This window comes from Mustelus asterias, chromosome 2 (genome assembly GCF_964213995.1).
Source record: "Mustelus asterias chromosome 2, sMusAst1.hap1.1, whole genome shotgun sequence".
NCBI classification, from domain to species: Eukaryota; Metazoa; Chordata; class Chondrichthyes; order Carcharhiniformes; family Triakidae; genus Mustelus; species Mustelus asterias.
In genome coordinates, this window is record NC_135802.1 from 103345910 (window position 1) to 103369950 (window position 24041).

The window sequence follows — 24041 nt, forward strand, 5'->3', positions numbered from 1 at the left end:
ATTCATAAAATTGAATTCGGCTTTGCGACATGTAGCCTAGATACATATTTACGATTAGGCCTCATTTAAATACAGTGGGCAAGCTGCCATCACTAATCACTCTGTTTATGGGCAGCTTGCTGTTTGGGATGGCACAGCCCTAATAATTTCATGGAACACATTTCTCAAGATATTCCTGAGGCCAATAATCCTGTCACTTAAATCACGGTGTACCTGAAATTCAGAATGGGCATCATCCATTATTCAGAGTTTCTTTTTTCAATGTTTTCCTGTTTTCACTCAGAAAAGGGGTGTTGGGCAGATAAACATCAGCCTCACTAACAATGCCGCATTCCCAAAGTGCGAGCTTAGATGATTCTACTCATGCCTGGCACTGGTGCTTGAACCAATGACCGCTTGACACTTGAAATTGAAGGCCCAGAACTTCCAATGTAGGTCAGAGTCCCTATTTCTGACCCAGATTGGACAAAAAGTTACCTACTTATCTTTTACGATTTTTTTGGGCTTATCTTCCAGTGGAAGGTCCTTTTTCAAACTCGCGCAGTGCAACAGTCTTCACAGGGAGCAAGGAGAGACTCATCTTAGAAACCGCGCCCCATTGTTTACAGCACTAGCTGCCAGACTCCGATAAATCGCAAGTTTAAATCTCCCAAAACCACTTTGAGAAGCTTTAAAGAGAAGGCAGGTGCATAAGCTAAGTAAGTGGGGGGGCTAGGGTGATAGTTGGGTGGGTGAGGGGGTAGAGTGACAGGTGGATGGCTGAGGGGTAGGGTGGGTTGGGGTTGCAGGGGTGGTGATCGGGAGTAGTTAGGTCTTGGGGAATGGTCGGAGGTAGTTAAGTGGTCAAGAGGTGTAGTCAGAGGATCGGGGTTAGTCGAAGGGTCGGAATAATCAGACGGTTGGCCAGGGTAGTCAGGTCGTAGTCAGATGATCGGGGCGGGTGGGGGGGGGGGGGGGACAGTTGGAGGGTCGGCGTTAATTGACAGGTCATAGATTATTAGGGAGAATAGTTGTGTTGTCAGGGTGAGGGGTGGTTTTGGTATTCAGTGCAGAGTCGGAGATCATTAATACAGGGACTGAGCAGTTAGTACTGTTTTTAATCCTTCTAATTTTCCCTGGATAACTCTCCTGACGAGTGACTCCGGGCCTTTGGAAGTCTCCGACTAACTCAGAGTTGGTGACTTTTTCAGATTACCAGGTTAAAGTCCAACAGGTTTATTTGGTAGCACTGCCCCTTCATCAGGTAAGTGGGAGTTCTGTTCACAAACAGGGCATATAAAGACACAAACTCAATTTACAAAATAATGGTTGGAATGCGAGTCTTTACAGGTAATCACTCGCAGGTAAGACTCACATTCCAACCATTAGTTTGTAAATTGAGTTTGTGTCTTTATATGCCCTGTTTGTGAACAGAACTCCCACTCACCTGACGAAGGAGCCGCGCTCCGAAAGCTAGTGGCTTGTACTACCAAATAAACCTGTGGGACTTTAACCTGGTGTTGTGAGACTTCTTGCTGTGTTTACCCCAGTCCAACGCCGGCATCTCCACATCATGACTTTTTCAGGCGCAGGGGAATTGTCCACCGGAAGTCCAAACTTCTGGGCCAATTCCCTCATAGTCAGTGTATCAGGAAATCCAAGGGAGCCCTAAGGGATTTTGAGGCGTACCTCTGATTAACAACTATCCAGAGATTGGAAGTTCTTGACTGAATTGATTATTGGAAAAGTATCCTCAATGTAACTGTGCCGGGAAGATCCTCAGAATGCAAAGCGGTTTTGCTGCAGCTAACTAGTCAGACTCTTGCAATTGACCCTCAAAGTGCACACTAGCATTCATTCTGAAGCAATTCAGACATTTCTGTATATATATTTGATTATATATTGATGGACAAAATAAAACTATAAAAAGTTGAAGGAATGTACAAGAATCTGTACAGTGGAAAAAATGTGGTTTATGTTCCAGCATCTCATATATATTCAGTGTAGTTGCAGTGCAACCGATTGCAAGATCAGAGGTGAAACTGCAGGGATCTTCTTTATTAGCCCTCACAGGCCGTATTTTAACGTGAACAAATTGCTCCATCTAGAGTTTAATGAACTTTTATGTGGAGGCCTGATAGTGAATACTTTTTTTCGCATTTTAGTGGAATATTTCAGCATTTGAGTAATGTTCTGCAGAAATTTCTCACTCTGGGTCACATTGTGTCTCTGCCTAGCTTTTCTCCAAAGTCTTAACTTTTCTTTTGCTCATAAAATCAATGTTGGGGAATGAAACACATTCCCCACTCCCCCCCACCCCACCCACCCCCCCCCCCCCCCCCCCCCCCGCCGCCCCCCACCCCAACTCCACCACCCCAGTGTATTAGCATCAACAGGCACATGTAATCAGAGTGTTGGTACCTGACCTAAATTATTGAGGGTGTTTTGAGCTTGAATGTGTTGTACATTTCATCGTGCTCTGCCCACATTCCCTTGCTTTTTCAACCCATCTGACAATCCCTGTGGCGAAGTGAGTTTAAGCCAATTACAATGGTTCTGGCCTCAGACTAAAGTCATGATGTGGAGATGCCGGCGTTGGACTGGGGTAAACACAGTAAGCGTTTTAACAACACCAGGTTAAAGTCCAACAGGTTTATTTGGTAGCAAATACCATTAACTTTCGGAGCGCTGCTCCTTCGTCAGATGGAGTGGAAATCGAAAGTTACAGGCATGGTTTCTTTGCAGTTATGCAAAGACGGTAAAGATATCCCCGAGGAAGACTTCCGAGGGAATGAGAACATCCTCTCGTGGGGAGTAGCATTGGTTGCCGTACACACGAGGGAGCGAATAGAGTGAAGCGCATCAGGGAGCACCTCCTGCCAACGGGAGACTGGAAGACCTTTGGATTTCAACGCCAGTAAGACAGCCTTCCAGACTGTAGCATTCTCTCTTTCCACCTGTCCATTACCCCTAGGGTTGTAACTCGTGGTCCTACTAGAGGCAATCCTGTATGAGAGCAGGAATTGCCTCAAGTCATCGCTCATGAACGACGAGCCCCTGTCGCTATGGATGTCGCTGGGGTACCCGAACAGGGTAAAAAGATCACGGAATGCCTTGATCACCGTGGCAGCGGATGTATCCGAGCAGGGAACAACAAAAGGGAACCGGGAGTACTCATCAATGATGTTTAGAAAGTACACGTTCCGATCTGTTGAGGGAAGGGGGCCCTTAAAATCAACACTCAGTCTCTCGAAGGGACGAGTGGCCTTGACCAAATGTGCCCGGTCAGGTCGGTAAAAGTGCGGCTTGCATTCCGCGCAGATCCAACAGCTCCTTGTCACCGACCTGACGTCCTCCACCGAGTAAGGCAGGTTGCGGGCTTTTACAAAGTGGTAGAGCCGAGTGACCCCAGGATGGCACAGATCATTATGGAGGGCGTTCAAACGACCCTCCTGAATACTAGCGCATGTTCCATGCGAGAGGGCATCCGAGGGCTCATTGAGTTTCCCTGGACGATACATGATATCGTAGTTATAGGTGGAGAGTTCAATTCTCCACCGCAAGATCTTGTCATTCTTGATCTTGCCCCTCTGCATGCTGTTAAACATGAACGCCACGGACCGCTGGTCTGTGATCAGGGTGAACCGTTTTCCCGCCAAGTAATGGCGCCAGTGTCTGACAGCCTCCACAATGGCCTGGGCCTCCTTTTCCACCGCTGAATGCCGAATTTCGGGGCCTTTGAGGGTGCGGGAAAAAAATGCGACGGGCCTGCCCGCCTGGTTAAGTGTGGCGGCCAGGGCGAAATCAGATGCATCGCTTTCCACCTGAAAGTGGATGGACTCGTCTACCGCATGCATCGTAGCTTTCGCGATGTCGTCTTTCAATTTCTTGAAGGCCAATTGGGCCTCTGGCGTTAGGGGAAAAGTCGTGGACTTAATAAGCAGACGGGCTTTGTCCGCGTAGTTAGGAACCCACTGCGCATAATAAGAGAAGAAGCCTAGGCATCTTCTCAGTGCTTTTGCACTAGCAGGCAAGGGACGTTCAGCAAGGGGGCGCATACGGTCTGGATCAGGGCCAATGACCCCGTTTTCCATCACGTATCCCAGGATGGCTAAACGGCGCGTACGGAATACACACTTCTCCCTGTTGTAGGTCAAGTTCAGGCGAGATGCAGTGCGTAAGAAGTTCTGGAGGTTTGTGTCATGGTCCTGCTGATCATGGCCGCAGATGGTGACATTATCCAGGTACGGGAAGGTAGCCCGCAGCCTGTTCTGGTCCACCATTCGGTCCATAGCACGCTGGAAGACCGAGACCCCATTGGTGACACCAAAGGGAACCCTAAGAAAATGGTACAAGCGACCATCCGCCTCAAAAGCCGTGTATTGTCGGTCCTCTGGGCGAATGGGGAGTTGGTGGTAGGCGGACTTGAGGTCTACGGTGGAGAAGACCCGGTACTGCGCAATCTGATTGACCATTTCAGATATGCGCGGGAGGGGATACGCATCCAGCTGCGTATATCGGTTAATGGTCTGACTGTAGTCAATGACCATCCGGGGTTTGTTCCCGCTCTTGACTACCACAACCTGTGCTCTCCACGGACTAACACTGGGTTGTATGATCCCTTCTTTGAGGAGCCGCTGAACCTCAGATCTAATGAAGATCTGATCCTCAGTGCTGTAATGCCTACTTTTAGTAGCGATGGGCTTGCAGCCTGGTACCAGATTCTGAAATAAGGAGGGTGTGGTGATCTTTAACGTCGAGAGGTTGCAGGCGGGGCGCGTTGGGCAATTTGGAGACTGCTGCTGTTTTCCCACTGCCAGCGAAGGGAGTGGCCCACCGTACTGTAGGATTACACTCCTCAAGTGGACCATGAAGTTTAGTCCGAGAAGTATTAGCGCGCAAAGATACGGCAACACAAGGAGCTTGAAGCGCTCATAAACTGTGCCTTGTACTTTCAAGGTTACCACGCAACTCCCTAGCACGGCAACAGACCGGGACCTTGATGCCATAGAGATTGTCTGTTTGGCAGGTTGAATCTGGAGTCCACACCTCTTCACAGTGTCTGGGTGGATAAAGCTCTCAGTGCTCCCGCTGTCAAACAGACATTAAAGCACATGATTGTTTACCTGGATATCCATCATTGAACGATCGAGCCTATGAGGCTTAGCCTGGTCCAGGATGATCGACGCCACCGTTGGTTCATGAACGCCACTGCAGGCAGCTGAAATCGATGCGGAGGATTCCTGCTGGTCGTTCGTGGTCAGTGTCGACCAACATGGCTGCCCCCATGAATCGCACGTGGGTGAGGGCGCAAAACTCAGCGACCCCTGGTGGTCATCCTCCTCCGACTCCGTTGACTGTAATGGCGTCGTCCTGGACTCGCACGTGGACGAAGCCCGCGACGATTTCGGCGATGATGATGATGATCCAAGCTCCGAAGAATCGCAGGCCGCACTGCCGTTCCTGGGTTTCGATCTGCACACCTTTGCATAATGCCCTTTTTTACCGCATGCGGTGCAGATTACCGCTTTAGCGGGACACTTTTGTCGGGTATGTTTTGCTCCTCCGCAGAAATAGCACCGCAGGCCGCATGGGGCTGCAGCCGTCGTCTGGCCCGAATGGGAGCACGCCATAACACAGCACTTCGAGCCCGAGGGGCGAGGAGGGATTTGCGACTGCTCCTGCCACGTTGTCTCCACGTGGTCCTCTGGATATAAGACTAAGCTCTTTGAAGCCGACTCGAGCATTTCTGCTAATTCGATGGCCTGGGTAAGGTTAAGGTTACCCTTTTCCAACAGTTTGAGACGGATATATGATGATCTGACCCCAGCCACAAACGCATCTCGGGCGAGGTCGTACATGCTCTGCTCAGCCGACACAGCTTTGCAGTCACAGCCCCTGGCTAGCTGTAAGAGCTCATTGGCATAGTCCTCCATCGTTTCGCCCGACTGCCGTCGTCGTGTGGCTAGGAGGTAACGAGCATGTATCTCGTTAGGTGGTTTTGTATAGCGCTTTAGAAGCTCGAGGGCCTTAGGGTAATTAGTGGCCGCACGGATCGCGAGGTAGACTGTGTCGCTTACCCTCGCATGGAGGACCCGGAGTCTGTCATCATCTGTAGTGACCGCTGCGGAGGCTGCCAGGTAATCTTCGAAACACTTCAGCCAGTGGTCGAAGGTGTTAGAAGCGCCCACCGCACGTGGATCTAGCGTCAGACGTTCTGGCTTGAGGATTTGTTCCATACTCTCCTTTCTTTTTTTTTTCTTCCGTCGAGAGTTTAATAATAGTAAATAAAATTGATGCACATCAATTTAGACACGAGGCTCGAGGCTTCAGTAAATGAAGGCTTTTATTTACTATTAATGAAGCTATCAGAACTTATGTACACTATCCCAGACTGAAGGGGTCCCGGCCAGAGCAGGGACTCTTATACCTCTCCCAGGAGGCGGAGCCCGACTGGGATGTGCCACAACAGTAACATACACAGGTGTAACAACCCCACCCTAACCCAACAGCAACAATAGCACAATCCAACAGTAACATATGTACATCCTTGTAGTCCTGGCCAGCCCCTGGCTCAGCACTATCCAGTGGGAACCAACGATGGTTCACCACAGAACTATAGACCTGTAAGCCCGCTATGCAAAAAAGGAGGTCGAGGAAAAACGGAGCTATAGACCAATGAGCCTAATGTCAGTACTGGAGAAGTTGCTAGAGTTCAATTATCATGGATTTCTTAACTCGGCATTTGGAAGGCAGTGGTGTAATCAGACAAAGTCAGCATGGATTTCCAAAAGGGAAATCATGCTTGACGAATCTATTGGAATGTTTTGAGGATGAAACTAGTAGAGTTGACCGAGGAGAACCAGTGGATGTGGTTTATTTAGACTTTCAGAAGGCTTTCAACAAGGTCCCACATAACAGACCACTGTGTAAAGTTAAAGCACATGGGATTGCAGGTAATATCTTGAGATAAATAAAAAGCTGGTTAGCAGATAAGAAGCAAAGAGTTGGCATAAATGGGTCTTTTACTGATTGGCAGTCAGTGACTAGTGGGGTTCCGCAGGGATCTGTGCTAGAACCCCAACTGTTCACATTATATGTTCATGATTTGGAAGAGGGAACTGAATGTATTATCTCCAAAAGTTGGGTTGGAGGGTGAGCTGTGAGGAGGACGCAGAAATGCTTCAGCATGATTTGGACAGGCTGTGTGTGGGGACATCTGCATGGCAGATGCAGTATAATGTGGATAAATGTGAGGTTATCCACTTTGGTCGCAATAATAGGAAGACAGATTATTACTTGAATGGGTGTAAATTGAGAGAAGTGGATACTCAACGAGACCTTGGAGTCCACATGCATCAGTCACTGAAAGTAAGCGAGCAGGTACAGCAGGCAGTAAAGAAGGCAAATGATATGTTGGCCTTCATAGCGAGAAGATTTGAGTAAAGGGATAAGGATGTTTTGCTGCAGTTGTATAGGGCATTGAGACCGAGGAGTAATGTGTGCAGTTTTGGTGTCCTAATATGAGGAAGGATGTCCTTGCTATGGAGGGAGTACAGCGAAGGTTCATCAGGCTGATTCCTGGGATGGAAAGTCTGTCATATGAGGAGAGACTAAGTCGGTTAGGATTATATTCACTGGGGTTTAGAAGAGCGAGAGGGGATCTCACAGAAACTTATAAAATTATAACAAGGTTAAACAGGGTAGATTCAGAAAGAATGTTCCCAATGGTGGGGGAGTCCAGAAATAGGGGTCATAATTTGAGATAAGGGGTGAATCTTTTAGAACTGAGGTGAGGAGAAATTTCTTCACCCAGAAGATGGTGAATGTCTGGAATTCACTCCCACAGAATGTAGTTGAGGCCAAAATGTTGTCTGATTGCAAGAAGAAATTAGATATAGACCTTCTGGCTAAAGGGATCAAGGGAGATGGGGGGGAAGGGTGGATCAGGATATTGAATTCCATGATCAGCCATGATCAAAACGAATGGCGGAGCAGGCTTAAGGGGCCAAATGGCCTACTCCTTCTAGTTTCTATGTGTCTTGGAGACATCCAAGAGAAGGGCATTGGTGCCAACTAGATCTGATCTTTCCCATGACTTTCTGAACAGCATTCTCAACACACACAATGACCACAGTGCTGACCTTAATCTAGATCATTCCCGGAGTGCGCACCAGGATTAGGATGCAACCCTTCAAGTTTATTTCATTGAAAGCAGAAATGCCATCTGTATATAGCGTCAGCCATACTGTCTATTCAGATAAAAACAACAGTTCCTCAACTGGATTGGACAGCGCTCCCTGGCATTCCCACACAGTGCAAAGGTAAAGTGGAACATACTGGAGACACCATCGACAGTACCGCACTCTGAACTTATGGGTAGCAAGAGCAGAAAATTGTTGGCTGGTTTGAGGTTAAGATTATTGTGATGGAAACTGTCATTGTAGCCAAGCAATCTGCTGTCATTAATTACAAGTGAGACCAGAGTAAAAATAATTTGAATGGACCAAGAGCTGCTCAAAGTAAACTCCCAACAGATCACTAGGTGGTGTGCCACCAACCCTGGAAGCAGAGTGTCGGAGGTCCTGTGGAGGGAAAAGCCCCACTTCTATTCACTGGTATATCATCCCATTTGTCTGAGTTTGTTAGGCCCTCTAACCACCACCCCCCACCTCTCAACGCCACCGCTCCCCCCCCAAACCACCACCACCACCACTTCCTGCCACCCACTGGCCCATGACTTTCATATTCTCCATGCCAACTCAGTGTCAGCAATGCCCCTAACCCCATCCACCATGGTCCCCTGATAACCTCAATGCCATCTCCATAGCCACTTACCCTGTATTCACCAAGTGGAGCCTTGGGAACCATGTGGAGATGTAATAAAAAATAAATTTCTAACAATCTAACACAACTCTCACTCCTACACACTTAATATTGAAAAATTCCCAGTGCAGAAACTCATTCAAAGCTTTTAAATTTTCTCAAGTGAGTAATCTCTTATTAAAAAACTTCTGTTCAGACCCCACATCAAACATAATACATCCCTTAAATTGTGAATCAAACTGCAGAGGCCTTTGTTTTTCGCTGTCAGTGACAGATGCAGCCTGTGTTTTTTCAAAGCTTAAAGACTGAGGGATTCAAAGACTTCAAGGTCACGACAAATATACAGACACTATTCACCATTCAAGAGTGTTTATTTCTACTCCATCAGTTTGTGACTCTCAGACTGTGGGTTAAAGCCCTTACACCTGCCAAAATGAGGCATGTTTGAACTCAGAACTGAGTTCAAGTAGCCCTGCTGAGTTCGGGTTTCCCTCCTGGCAACTGGGTGCTGGATTTCCCCATCTGGCCCCACCTACCATTTTTAAATTTCCTTGTAGTCTTCCCAACTCTGCAAAAATCAAGCCCACAGTACGACTTTACCTGTTCTATAATTGAAGACGTTTTAGACTGCACCTTGTCTGAGACTTCCTCTGATCTTCCTGCCAGCTGTGGCCTACCAGGGAGCAAGGAGCTCTCACACACATCACTCAAGTGACCATTGGAATGCATAACCTTCTCCATGATGTCAAAATGCTGGCCCTTGGAGAAGAATTTTGTTTACTGTATTTGCTGCTCACTATGCTGTTTCCTCTACGTTGGAACAAATGCAGATTGGGTGATCACTTTACTGAAATTCTCTGTTCAGTCTGCGGGCTTCGCCCTGACCTTCCAGCTGCTTGCCATTTAAATTCTCTGCCCTATTCCCAATCTAATCTCTCTGTCCTCAGCCTCCTACAGCGATCCAAAGAAGCTCACGGAACACCATCTTATCTTTCCATGAGATACTTTACAGTCTCCCAAACCTGACATTGAGTTCCACAATTCCAGATCATAGCTGCTCCTCCCATGTTCTTCAGCTGGACGATGCTGTTATGATTGTTTTGTTGCCATTTCCTTTAGATCACCTCTAGATCAGCTTTTATTTCTTTATTGGTCCCGTTACCACCCCGTGGGCTTGCACCATCATTCCTTTTCCCATTTAAATCACTCGCCTTCTATTGCAGACTTCCCTTTTATTCTTTCTCCCCTCATCTCCCTCTGTACTAGCTTTAAAATCTGTTCCATCTGTAACATTTCTCAATTCTGACAAGAGGTCATCAACTTGAACCGTTCACTCTGTTTCTCTCTCCACAGATGCTGGCATGACTGGCTGAGTATTTCCAGCATTTTGCATTTATATTTGCTATTTCCAGCATTCTTGCTGTTTTGGCTTTTGCATTAATGTTGTGAGTGTGCCTTTGAACAGTAGACAGAGTAATGTGATTTTACCGTTCATTGTATTTTGTCCAAACAAACAATTTGCAATACTTGGCTGAAATCCTTCAGCATTGTATATTGAGTCTGCAAGGCTGAAGAGATAATGCATTTGAAAAGTAGAAAACTACAAGAGACAAGATATGGCATGTCACAACAGTTTCAAAATAACCTCCAGGCAAGTTTGCTTTATTAAAAATTTGATTTACTCGGTGCTCAAGACAATAGTGCCAGGGTATTTGTCAAGAAGCTGAGTCACCGTAAATATGGAAAAAAAATTACTTCATGATTGTATTCTAGTTTGCATTGTGCTGTTATTGAATTGAATTTTATTTAATTACAGAGAGTATCAACCACCAAGACTGCCGGTGCCCCATCATACAGCAGGTGGTCAAGCTCCCAGCCACACCAGGTACAATGCGAGGCAATAGTCCAGAACTTGTGCAATGGAAATGTAAAAAATATTAGATGTGTGCCAATTTAAATAATGAATATGTCAGGACCAATTTGGCTCAACTTGAAAATGACTATGATGTACATATCTTTTAATTTTCCTCGTGACTTTTATTTTACTGTGTTTTGTCTCTTGTTGGATCCTCCCATGCACTTGGAGAAGAGAGTTAAAAGGGAGCATCTCCCTAAATCACCACTGGGAGATGTGTAAAAGCTGTGGGAAAGTGCCTGGTTTCTGCCTGCTACCTCCTACTGACATCACCATTGAAATTGTGAGCTCACTATTGGATCTTCCTTTCACACGTCATTGCATATTGGATTATCAAAACACTCTGCATTCAAAAGCAGTGTTAACCAGTTAACCTGACGATTGAAATATATGCCCAAGTTGCCTGATAAGCATCCTGAATTACATTTTGTTGCTTAATTGGCTCAAAAATATGTGCTAATCACCAATTGCTCTTGGTCTGTCGTCTTATGTTCCCAAACAAATGCAAACACAGTTGGCATTTCTTTTCATTTACCAGTCAATATAAATATCTTAAATATCCTCTGGCATTAATGAGCGAGGTAGGTGAATGCCTAAGTCATCTCTCTCACACATCACAGGCAACACAATCTTACTGTTTTCTCCTGTTAACCCAGTGATATCAGAATGATGTTTGCCTTGCATTGGAATGTTTCTTAAAGTAAAGGTGTTTAAGAAATTTGATGAAATAACACAATAGACTTGAGCTCTATTTGCATTTCTATGGCATATTATTCAAAATGTGCATCTATTTTTACCATTTGCTCCCATTTTGATGCATGGAATTTCATTTCTTTCCTACTGTCAGTATCACCATCAGAATTTACGCTTACATGAAATGGATGTGACATAAACGCATGGATTTTAAATTGTGCCGGTAAAATATCAGTTAAATAAAATAAGAGTGGAAAAGAATTCTCGAATCCCAATCAACTCCCTTACCCCAGAAAAGCCAGATGATTCACAACTGGTATCGATATTGTTTCTGGCTGCATGATTCTTGCCATTGAGTTTCATTTGTGATATTGAAATGTTCAGGGGGGGGTGAAAGACCATTTTTATCCATTAGGTGAGTCCCTAAAATGAAATAAGAAAAGTATGACCATTTTATCTTTGAGATAGACCAATCTAACATTCCTTATTTCAGTCAGAAGATCGGAAGCTGTCTCATTTCATCATTTTAACGCAATCATGAGATCCTTCTGTCTATGTGCTGAGTTTCCATCAGTCTCACACATTTAATTCGTAGGTATTTATCCCTTTGTTATCCGGATGAGGTCGATGTCCTATTCAGTCCTAGTTAGAAATATGTGAACGTGGCCCAGGCCATCACGCAAACCAGTCCCCCATCCGTTGACTCCGTCTACACTTCCACTGCCTCGGGAAAGCAGCCAGCATAATCAAGGACTCCACGCACCCCGGACATACTCTCTTCCAGGTGAAGGGCTTAACAAGGCTTTGAAGTGAAGGAAAACCTGCAGTGGACATGCTCACTAAAATGTATCACTTCAATTCGTTCACACATCCCATCCCTGAGGTGTCGATGGTGTAAGCTGCAGGAAACGTTTTGTAAGGACTCTCATTCAGGTGAGCAGGAGGAGGGCCAGTCACCATTTGGCACATGGCCATGAAGAGCAAGGGCTTCATGGCCTGAGCAGCAAAAGGCAGCAGGTCTCTAAGGTCAATAGGTTGACAAACATTTTGATTTGATTTATTGTCACATGTATTAACATACAGTGAAAAGTATTGTTTCTTGCGCGGTATACAGACAAAGCATACTGTTCATAAAGAAGGAAAGGAGAGAGTGCGGAATGTAGTGTTACAGGCATAGCTAGGGTGTAGAGAAAGATCAACTTAGTGCGAGGTAGGTCCATTCAAAAGTCTGATGGCAGGAGGGAAGAAGTTGTTCTTGAGTCGGTTGGTACGTGTCCTCAGACTTCTGTATCTTTTTCCCAATGGAAGAAGGTGGCAGAGAGTATGTCCGGGGTGCGAGGGGTCCTTGATTATACTGGCTGCCTTTCATAGAATCAAGAATCATAGAAACCCTACAGTACAGAAAGAGGTCATTCGGCCCATCGAGTCTGCACCGACCACAATCCCACCCAGGCCCTATGCCCATATCCTACATATTTACCCACTAATCCCTCTAACCTATGCATCCCAGGACACTAAGGGCAATTTTTAGCATGGCCAATAAACCTAACCCGCACATCTTTGGACTGTGGGACGAAACCGGAGCACCCGGAGGAAACCCACGCAGACACGAGGAGAATGTGCAAACTCCACACAGACAGTGACCCAAGCCGGGAATCGAACCCAGGTCCCTGGAGCTGTGAAGCAGCAGTGCTAACCACTGTGCCACCGTGCCGCCCAGGTGTCTGAGGCAACGGGAAGTGTAGAAAGAGTCAATGGATGGGAGGCTGGTTTGTGTGATGGATTGGACTTTGTTCACGACCCTTTGTAGTTACTGTGGTCTTGGACAGAGCAGGAGCCATACCAAGCTGTGATACAACCAGAAAGAATGCTTTCTTTGCTGTATCTGTAAAAGTTGGTGGGAGTTGTCGTGGGCATGCCAAATTTCCTTAGCCTCCTAAGAAAATAGAGGCATTGGTGGGCTTTCTTAATTATAGTGTCAGCATGGAGGTGCCAGCACAGGTTGTTGGTGATCTGGACACCTAACACTTGAAGCTCCCGACAATTTCTACTTCATATCCATAGATGTAGACAGGGGCATGTTCTCCACTACGCTTCCTGAAGTCGATGACAATCTGCTTGGTTTTGTTGACATTGAGGGAGAGATTATTGTTGCCGCACCAGTTCACCAGATTCTCTATCTCTCTCCTGTACTCTGTCTCCTCATTGTTTGAGATCTGACCGACTACGGTGGTGTCATCAGCAAACTTGAAAATTGAGTTGGAGGGGAATTTGGCTACACAGTCATAGGTATATAAGGAGCATAGTAAGGGGCTGAGGACACAGCCTTGTGGGGCACCGGTGTTGCGGATGATCGTGGAGGAGGTGTTGTTGCCTATCCTTACTGATTGTGGTCTGTGAGTTAGGAAGTTCAGGATCCAGTCTCAGTGGGAGGAGCCAAACCCCAGGCCATGGAGTTTGGAGATGAGTTTCGTAGGAATAATGGTGTTGAAGGCTGATCTGTAATCAATAAATAGGAGTCTGACATCAGTATATTTGTTATCTAGGTGTTCCAGGGTTGAGTGTAGGGTCAGCGAGATGGCGTCTGCTGTGGACCTATTGCGGTGGTGGGCAAACTGTGGTGGATCCAGGCAATCTGGGTGGCTGGAATTGATTCATGCCATGACTATCCTTTCAGAGCACTTCATAATGATGGATGTCAGAACCACTGTATGGTAGTCATTGAGGCAAACTGCCTGGCTTTTCTCTGGTACTGGGATGATGGTCGTTATCTTGAAGCAAATAGGGACCTCAGATTGTCGTAAAGAGAGGTTGAAGATGTCTGTGAATACCCCCGCCAGCTGATCCATGCAGGATCTGAGTGCTCGTCCGGGTATCCCATCCGGGCCAGTCACTTTGAGTTGACTTTTGAGAAGGCTGCTCTGATGGTTGCAATGGTGACCTCGGATACAGGTTCGTCTGATGTTTCCGGATTGGTCTTGCTGACCTCTGGATCACTACAACAGCAAACATTGGCCCAACAATGAGTGTATTACTGCCAGAGTTCTTAACTAGAAGATAAACAAAAGATAATGCCCGAGGCACCCTTCCTTCTATATAGCAGGACGTGGTTGTCACATCTGCCAGCTTCTCCAGTATGAACTATGGTCACAAGGATTCTGGAGGAGTAATGGGGAGTGCCTGGCCTATAATGAGTGAATGTATGTCGGGTATTGTTTGAATATGGTGCCAGGACCCATGAGGCAACAGCGAGGTGCACAGCTTCCTGCCCACCCTGAAATTATATTTGCCAAGCTCCTCACTGATGCATAATTAATGAGCTGGAAAGTGGAAGCTTTGGGTGTGTTCATCCACCCTGCCACCCAGTGGAAAAGATGCTGACTTCCCTACTCACCACCACACCTGGCCTCCTGAATGGAGGATTGCGTACTATGTTGTTCAAGTGACATTGTGCAGTAATTCCAAACTCGGTCTCTGTTTATACAAATGTTAGAAGCAACCACATGGAGGCACAAACTGGATAAACTAATCAAAATGATTGTTATTGTTTCCAACAGAAGGTTTACAGTCAGTGCATCTGAAAAATTATAAAGTAAAAAGTTTATTTATTAGTCACAAGTAAGACTTACATTAACACTGCAATGATGTTACTGTGAAATTCCTCTAGTCGCCACAGTCCAGCACCTGTTTGGGTCAATGCACCTAACCAGCATGCCTTTCAGAATGTGGGAGGAAACCGGAGTACCCGGAGGAAACCCAGGGGGAGAATGTCTGTGTGGAGTCTGCAGGATGACCTAAGCCGGAATCGAACCCAGGTCCCTGGTGCTGTGAGGCAGCAATGCTAACCACTGTGCTACCATGCCACCCATCTCGGTCCATAGTTTTCTGTCTAAGTTAACTTTCTGGAAAGTTAATGAACAGAAAACAGTAGGCTGGGAGTGCACTATTTTGTGTTATGTTCGACAGGTGACAGCCAGGAAACTGCAGAGCAGAATGTCTACCTCTATTGTGTCTGGGTCTTTCAATAAGATCTAAAGGGAACAGATTTCTTCTTTATATTAAAAAGAATTCACCTGCAGAGTGAACATTATTGACGATTAATTTTGTGTGTTAGTAGTATAGGTATTGGTCATTTGTTATTTTAACCATTCTTGAACTTGGGTATATGTCATTAATTGTTTCTGTTAATGTGTTAAAAAAATGTTTTTGTTTGTTATCTCATTGTTAAGAATTAGTTATCAGAAATATGAAAAGTTGCGCAAAATTACACAATTTTCATTTATTTGTCCCAATTTCATACAAAGGCACCAGAGGGAAGTTGCTGGGTTCAAACGTTCATTAGACCTCCCACAGGCATAGATAGTTGCATCTCAAGCTAATCACTGATAGCCACCCAGGAGTGGTAAAATCAGGAACTGAAAGGAGAATAGCTTGGAGGTCTAAGGGAAATGGAACGAGTACCACAGAGTATCACAGATGTTCCAGTTACTTCTATCACACCTGAGGAGTATTGGCCCAGGTTGTGTGGTCAGCAGCGAGGGACAGTGCTCACTGCTGATCTCAATGTAAGTTGCTCACAAAGAGGAGGCAGGCTCAGGAGTACCGATTTTCCCCAATTCCAATATGAATTTGAATCTTGTGCCATCTACCAGGGAATCTGCAGTATCCAGCAAGGCTGATCAACCAATCAGATTGCAGATTTCTCACCGGTAGGAAACCAGAAAGTTTTATAATTAAATTTTAATCATCCCACACATAATATAATTGGATTAAGATGTATCTTTCAAAAAATGTGAACAGGAAACAATTTTTTAAAATCATTTTTTAGACTCATTTTGAAAAGTTACTCTGAAGGAATGATACGCCCTCACCGCTGACACTCATGTAAATGTGAAGAAAGCCAGATCAATAGATTGGAGAAAAGTTGAGTTTGAGGGGTTGTCATTAGAACTTGGGAAAATAAAGTAGGCAACAATATGCAGGACGACAATGGGAAACATTTAAAACAGTGTTGAATAGAGTGCAGGAAAAATACATTCCACTACAAGAATGTCACCACGCTAAATATTCCATGGATGAGTAAAAGCTCAGAACAATCGAGGGTTTGGAAATGAGCATATATACATTGAGGGCAGAATTCAGGATTTAAGAGAATACAGAAGTATTTTGCATTGCGTCCAAAAAAGGAGGAACTATGAAAATAAATTATAAAGGAACATAAAACCAGTAGAAACATATTTTACTGACACGGGTATATCAATAAAAAAGGGAAGGATGGGAATAGGATCATTAAGGGATAGACAGGATACCACAGGTAAGAATGGAGAGAAAACAGAACATGAAATAGTTATTTTGCTTCAGTATTTACCAGGGAGATAGTAGACATGACATTGAATGTTAGGTAAATTAAATAAGTGCATTTAAAATAAAAACAAAGGGGAATATATTGAACAAACTAACTAAATTCTGAGGACAAAACCCCTGGGTCAGATGGATTGCATCCACGCATTCCGAAAGAATTACTTAAGAGATTGCAAAGGCATTATTAAATGTACTTAATAATTCAGTATGCCAGAGGCTTGGCAGATAGCTCGTGTAGTTCCTATAATTAAGGAGGACAGGTGTCAGGTGAATGACCGCCATCAGCTTATCATCGGTGGTAGGAAAAGTAATGGAACCTGTACTAAAGGGAAGAAGCGAAGAACATCTGGAAATGAGAAATGTTACAATGAGTGGTCAATATGGATTTAAAAAGAGACAATCTTGCTTGACCGGCATTGTAGATTTTTTTGTGGAGTTAACTGAGAGGAGAAGCAATGGTCATGTAGCAGATGTAATTCATCTGCCCCATAGTAGACTTCTGAACCAGGGCAGAGAATGTGGAATCAGGGCACAAAAGGCAGAATTGACTGCCTGCTGCCTTCAAGACAGAAAGCAAAGAATGGGAGTAAAGTTAGTTATTCGGAATAGCAGAAGCTGAGAGTAGGTGTTCCACAAGAAGCAGTGCTGTGATCACTGCTATTCACCATTTACCTTCATAGTTTGGACTTTGGAATCAAAACAAAATTTCTAAATTTGCAGATGACACCCCAAATTGAGGTGGATCGTCAATATTGCAACATTACAGGAGGACATCAATAAACAAATGGTTGGAAAATGAAGTTCAACACACAACTGTGAGGAAGTACATTTGGTAGGAAGAGTGCAGGGATAAGGGAGGGTTTTTTTTATTTAGGTTATTTTCTTCAGTCACCTGCCTGAAGGAAGGTCCAACAATAGCACCACAACCTCCAATATGGACAAGGTGGAAGGTCCAAAATCCACCCTAGCCAGAACAGGGATTTGACCTCATGCTTTTGGCACCAACCCAATCCACACCAAACATCCACCCAAGGAGTTGCTGTGGCAACATGCACTTTTGAATGCATATTGTACTCCAGAGTAACAGAGAATCATGGCAGAGGTTCCAATTTTTCTTCCATCAGATGGCTGACCATGAATCTCTTCCACTCGTACCACCTGTCACTGACACATTTGGTAGGATTTCCAAGTTCTATTCAACCTTTTTGGCCTCATGATGATGCCTTGGATGATCATGGCTGATCTCATCTTGGCCTCAACTCCACTTTCCTGCTCGTTCACTATAGCCCTTCAAATCCTTACTAATTAAAAATCTGTCCACCTTTTCTGTAAATTTACTCAAAGTTCCGGCATCCACCGCACTCTGGGGTAGTGAATTCCACAGACTCACAACCCTTTGAGAGAAATAATATCTCCTCATCTCCATTTTAAATCTGCCACCCGTTATCCTGAAACGATGACCTCTTGTTCTAGATTGTCCTACAAGAGGAAACATCCTCTCCACATCTACTTTGTCCATCCCCTTTATCATCTTGTAGACCTCAATTAGATCTCCTCTCACTCTTCTAAACTCCAGGGAGTATAGGCCAAAGCTGCCCAATCTCTCTTCGTAAGACAAACCCGTCATCTCTGGAATCAATCTAATGAATCTTTAGCAGAAGAGCACAACCTGAAAACATCAGTATAACAATCATCAAGTTGGATTCCATCCAGTAGCGAATTCAGTAGAAACTTTTTTTACGCCAAGAGTGGTGAGTATGTGAAACTCATTACCTTAGGGAGTTGTTGAAGTTGATTTTATAGATGCATTGAAGGCAAGGCTAGACAAAGATATGAGGGAGTAGAGAATACATGATTAGAATGATGAGAAGAGGCTAAAGTGTAGCATAAACACCAGCAAGAACTGCTTGGACCAAATGGCCTTTCTCTGTGCTATATATTGCATGTAATCCTGTTGTCAGGAAATCAAGATAGTTTTAAATAAGTTGTATTTATTTTTGTGCGTATCAGAAATAACGTGTAGCTGTAAATAAGTTTAATTTTGTGTTAAGAAAGGATTAAGAACTTTAGTTTATCCACTTTAAAAGTTGCCTGCATTGTAATGAGGGTTTACTTAAGTTAAAGTAACAGGGTTTAAAGAAAACCTGGTTACAAACCTTGTTTACCAACCAGGGTCATACTGAGACAGCAAGAGTACTTGTGGTGGTTGAGACCAGAGAACCCAGAAGAAAGCAGCTCCCACAGAAACTGCCAGAACAGGGAAGACATGAGGAGAGGCTGCTGAAGGCAGGTCCCAAGCTCGAGAACTGAAAGTTCTTTACTAGAAGCTACAGAATGAGATGAGAGAGAGAGAGGAGACCAAAGAACACGACTCTGAACAAGGTCCTGTTCAGTGAAGTTAAAGTCAGGTGCAGAGAGAGGCTGCCAGTTAAAGACAGGACTGTAAGGTGCAGACCTGGGGATGTCAGCTTGAAAAGCCAGACATCCAAGATAATCAGAAGATTGGTGGGTCCTTATTGCAGGCCTGTGAAACAGTGGTGTTTTCTTGGGGTGCCTGGGGATCTGAGAGATTGCATGAAAGCTTCAAAGCCCATGGCAATTCACGGCAGAGGAATACCAAAAGGAGAAGCTGAAATTCAGGTGGATCTTTGGTGAAGGCATGAGACAGAGAAAGTGTTGTTTGGGAGAAGATTTCAAGGTGTGTTCTTTGAGAGCAGAGTTTGGAAACCCTCATGTGAAAGCCAGAGTTCCAGTGAGACCAGTTGGCTCACAGTGTAACAAGTCGGCGGTGGGGTGTGGGAGGTGGGAGTGGTGGGATTAATGAGTAATCCATATAAGTTTTATTGGGTGGATCAGTCACTTGATTTCAGAGTGCAGGTTATCTGTCTACAGGCCACTTACTGGTTTACATGGACTGTGTACTTAGAACATGAGTATAATATATGTTATGTAACTTGTGTAACTGTTATGTAACTGGTAATTATAGACCGGTTAGTCTTACTTCGGTGGTTGGTAAATTGATGGAAAAGGTCCTTAGGGATGGGATTTACGACCATTTAGAAAGATGCAGATTAATCCGGGATAGTCAGCACGGATTCGTGAAGGGCAAGTCGTGCCTCACAAATTTGATTTGAATTTTTTGAGGAGGTAACTAAGTGTGTTGATGAAGGTAGGGCAGTTGATGTCATATACATGGATTTTAGTAAGGCGTTTGATAAGGTCCCCCATGGTCGGCTTATGATGAAAGTAAGGAGGTGTGGGATAGAGGGAAAGTTGGCCGATTGGATAGGTAACTGGCTGTCTGATCGAAGACAGAGGGTGGGGGTGGATGGAAAATTTTCGGATTGGAGGCAGGTTGCTAGCGGAGTGCCGCAGGGATCAGTGCTTGGTCCTCTGCTCTTTGTGATTTTTATTAATGACTTAGAGGAGGAGGCTGAAGGGTGGATCAGTAAATTTGCTGATGACACCAAGATTGGTGGAGTAGTGGATGAGGTGGAGGGCTGTTGTAGGCTGCAAAGAGACATAGATAGGATGCAAAGCTGGGCTGAAAAATGGCAAATGGAGTTTAACCCTGATAAATGTGAGGTGATTCATTTTGGTAGGACTAATTTAAATGTGGATTACAGGGTCAAAGGTAGGGTTCTGAAGACTGTGGAGGAACAGAGAGATCTTGGGGTCCATATCCACAGATCTCTAAAGGTTGCCACTCAAGTGGATAGAGCTGTGAAGAAGGCCCAGAGTGTGTTAACTTTTATTAACAGGGGGTTGGAGTTTAAGAGCCGTGGGGTTATGCGGCAACTGTACAGGACCTTGGTGAGACCACATTTGGAATATTGTGTGCAGTTCTGGTCACCTCATTATAAGAAGGATGTGGAAGCACTGGAAAGAGTGCAGAGGAGATTTACCAGGATGCTGCCTGGTTTGGAGGGTAGGTTTTATGAGGAAAGGTTGAGGGTGCTCGGGCTGTTCTCTCTGGAGTGGAGGAGGCTGAGGGGAGACTTAATAGAGGTTTATAAAATGATGAAGGGGATAGATAGAGTGAACGTTCAAAGACTATTTCCTCGGGTGGATGGAGCTATTACAAGGGGGCATAACTATAGAGTTCATGGTGGGAAATATAGGAAGGATATCAGAGGTAGGTTCTTTACGCAGAGAGTGGTTGGGGTGTGGAATGGACTGCCTGTAGTGATAATGGAGTCAGACACTTTAGGAACATTTAAGCGGTTATTGGACAGGCACATGGAGCACATCAGGATGATAGGGAGTGGGATAGCTTGATCTTGGTTTCAGATAAAGCTTGGCACAACATCGTGGGCCGAAGGGCCTGTTCTGTGCTGTACTGTTCTATGTTCTATGTTTAACAAATCTGTAAATACCTATAGTTGGGGTGAAGGAGTAATGTGTTATCATTCATCTTTTCTTGCTTAATTTTTTTTGTTACAAGTTCATCGACTGTCATGTGACTCTGTTCATCCTTCTATCTAAACAAGAAAATAGAATTAGGATCTATCAAGTCGGATTCCACTCTGGGATCTGACCTGTCCAGAGTAACATCAGCTTCAATCCTCACATTTCGTAACCCTTACAGTGTCAGCTGTAGCTCAGATGTGAATCAGAAGGCAGTGTGTTTAAGTCCCACTCTAGCACAAAAATCTAGACTACCTCTCCTGTGCAATACTTTTGGGATTGCTACACTTTTGGAAGTACTGGCTTTTGAATGAGATGTTAAACTGACGCTGCTCTGCTCTCTCATGTTGACTTCTTGGGATATTTTGAAGTAGAAAGGCAAAATTATCCCCGATGTCCTGGCCAATACTTTCAATAAATATCCCAAAGAATAGATTATCTGGTCAATCTCATGTTGTTGCCTGTGAGAGCTCGCGATACACAACACAGTGTTTCCTATAACAGTGACAGCACTTAAATAAGCACTTCAATCATTCTAAAGCCCCTTGCGTAGCACTATATAAATTACTCTTCTCTTGCAAAATCTGTTTTCCAGGTCAAATAGGTTTTTCAGTGGTAATTATGATGAGTATGCCATTTAAAGCTCAGTTACACCTCATTTAAAAACATTTTTAAAATTTCAATGATTTTTACAGCGAGAATATTGCGTAAAAAGTTGAAATTGACATCAATTCACTGACTGTTTATTGCATCTGTGATGACTGAAACATCATGCCATGTGGAGCGGCAGAGTATCACTGTTAGTAACCTCTGGATTTATACATTTAGCCACATGTGTGCAGATGCTAGAAATTTCTGTCAGTTTTCCACAGTTATGTCAGTGAGCGCAGATAGTTTCACTCATTACAACTGCAGTTTGTAAAGATCGCACCCCACCAGGGCTGCAAACAGTGATTTGGTGTCCTATAATTTGCTCCTAAATATATTAGCTTCTATCTGCAAATATGTGCTTCCTATCAACCAAAAGGTAATTAAAATGTGCACAGGACAGATTGCACTACAGATGAATACATTTACCATTAGTATGTGCACTGGAAATAGTGTGGGTCAATTCATGACCTCGTAATTGGTAGAAGAATCATGCTGACAGGTTATCTGATTCAGGCTGAACATTATTACTTCATGATTATTAAGACAAATATCAAGAAGCAAAATAGATTAATTCTCATAATGAGTAGGAAATTACAATACTGCATGTTTCTCACCAGTATTTTAAGTTATCATAGAATCCTACAATGCAGAAAGAGGCCATTCGGCCCATCGAGTCTGTACCAACCACAATCCAACCCAGGCTCTATCTCCATATCCCTACATATTTACCCACTAATCCCTCTAACCTATGCATCCCAGGACACTAAAAGGCAATTTTAGAATGGCCAATCAACCTAGCTCGCACACCTTTGGACTGTGGGAGAAAACCGGAGCACCCGGAGGAAACCCACGCAGACACAGGGAGAATGTGCAAACTCCACGCAGACAGCGACCCAAGCTGGGATTCAAACCCAGGTCGCTGGAGCTGTGAAGGAGCAGTGCTATCCACTGTGCTACCGTGCCCTGATCGGAAGTGTTAGAAGTCCCATAATCACAGCAATTTTCTTTGACCATGCATAAATGGAGAAAAGCTTTTACATGAGCAATAGTTCTCCACTTGTCTTTGGCATATTATAGTGATGCAGTACAACAGGGACTGGGAAATAATGATACTGATTGTTCTGGATCACACTTGTGCAGAAATTTATGTCTGTCTTGCCAATGGGAACATGACTGGAATGTCCCGCTGAGCTCCTTTGGCTATACTGGAACATTAAAAAACAACTGCACCATTCATGCACAGGTGCAATGACAGCTATCAGCATCTTTGCCTCCTGCCATGATGGCATGCTGTCCGAGCCTCCTCCTTTCTGCTGCTTCCTTGCATTATTATACAGATCAGGAGGATGCCCATTGCAAAAGCCATTCCACATTTTTAACCCTTCAGAATACATGACATCCAAATGATTCAGATGACTGCAGCTTCTAGCATTCTAGTGGAGAATATCGTGGATAGCACACATAGAAAGGTGATCACACCGCAGGCTAAGATTACCCAGCCAGGAAGGAAATGGGTGACCACCAGACAGAGCAACAGGACTAGGCAGGCTGTGCAGGAATCCCTGTGGCCATTCCCCTGTGAAACAGATGAACCGCTTTGGATACTGTTGAGGCGACTGACCTCTCTGGGGCAAACAGCAACAGTCAAATCCGTTACACCATGGTTAGTTCTGCTGTAGAGTAAAAAGTGTGAGAATGCAATAGTTACAGGGGATTAAATTGTTAGGAGAATAGATGGGCGTTTCTGTGGCTGCAAACGAGACTCCAGGATGGTACATTGCCTCCCTGGTGGTAGAGTCAAGGATGTCTTGGAGCGGTTACAAGACATTCTGCGAGGGGACGGGGACGGGGACGGGGCGGGGGGGGGGGGGGCGGGGAGGGTGAACAGCCAGTGATCGTGGTACACATCGGTACCAATGACATAGGTGAAAAATAGGATGAGGTCCTATAAACAGAATATGGGGAGTTAGGAAGGAAGTTGAGAAGTTGGACCTCAAAAAGTGACCTGAGGATTACTACCTGTGCCACATGCTAGTCAGAGTAGAAATAACAGGATATATCAGATGAACATGTGGCTGAAGAGATGGTGTGAGGGGGAGGGTTTCAGATTCTTGGGACATTGGGGCCAGTTCTGGGAGAGGTGGGACCAGCACTACTGGATGGGTTACACCTGCACAGGACTGGGACTGATGTCCTTGGGGAAGTATTT

At 44.8% G+C, this 24041-nt stretch overlaps 1 protein-coding gene across 2 annotated transcripts in view; it reads left to right on the forward strand.

Annotated features, from left to right (window-relative positions):
* LOC144510161 (RNA-binding motif, single-stranded-interacting protein 3) overlaps positions 1-24041 on the forward strand; it is a 1322231-nt gene that overhangs the window by 266981 nt on the left and 1031209 nt on the right. Inside the window, exon 3 of one of the 2 annotated variants that reach the window (XM_078239576.1) lies at positions 10622-10690. In XM_078239576.1, coding sequence (XP_078095702.1) covers positions 10622-10690 — 69 coding nt within the window. Of the gene's footprint in view, positions 1-10621; positions 10691-24041 lie in introns of those variants that run through there. The other variant, XM_078239587.1, reaches the window with a different exon arrangement.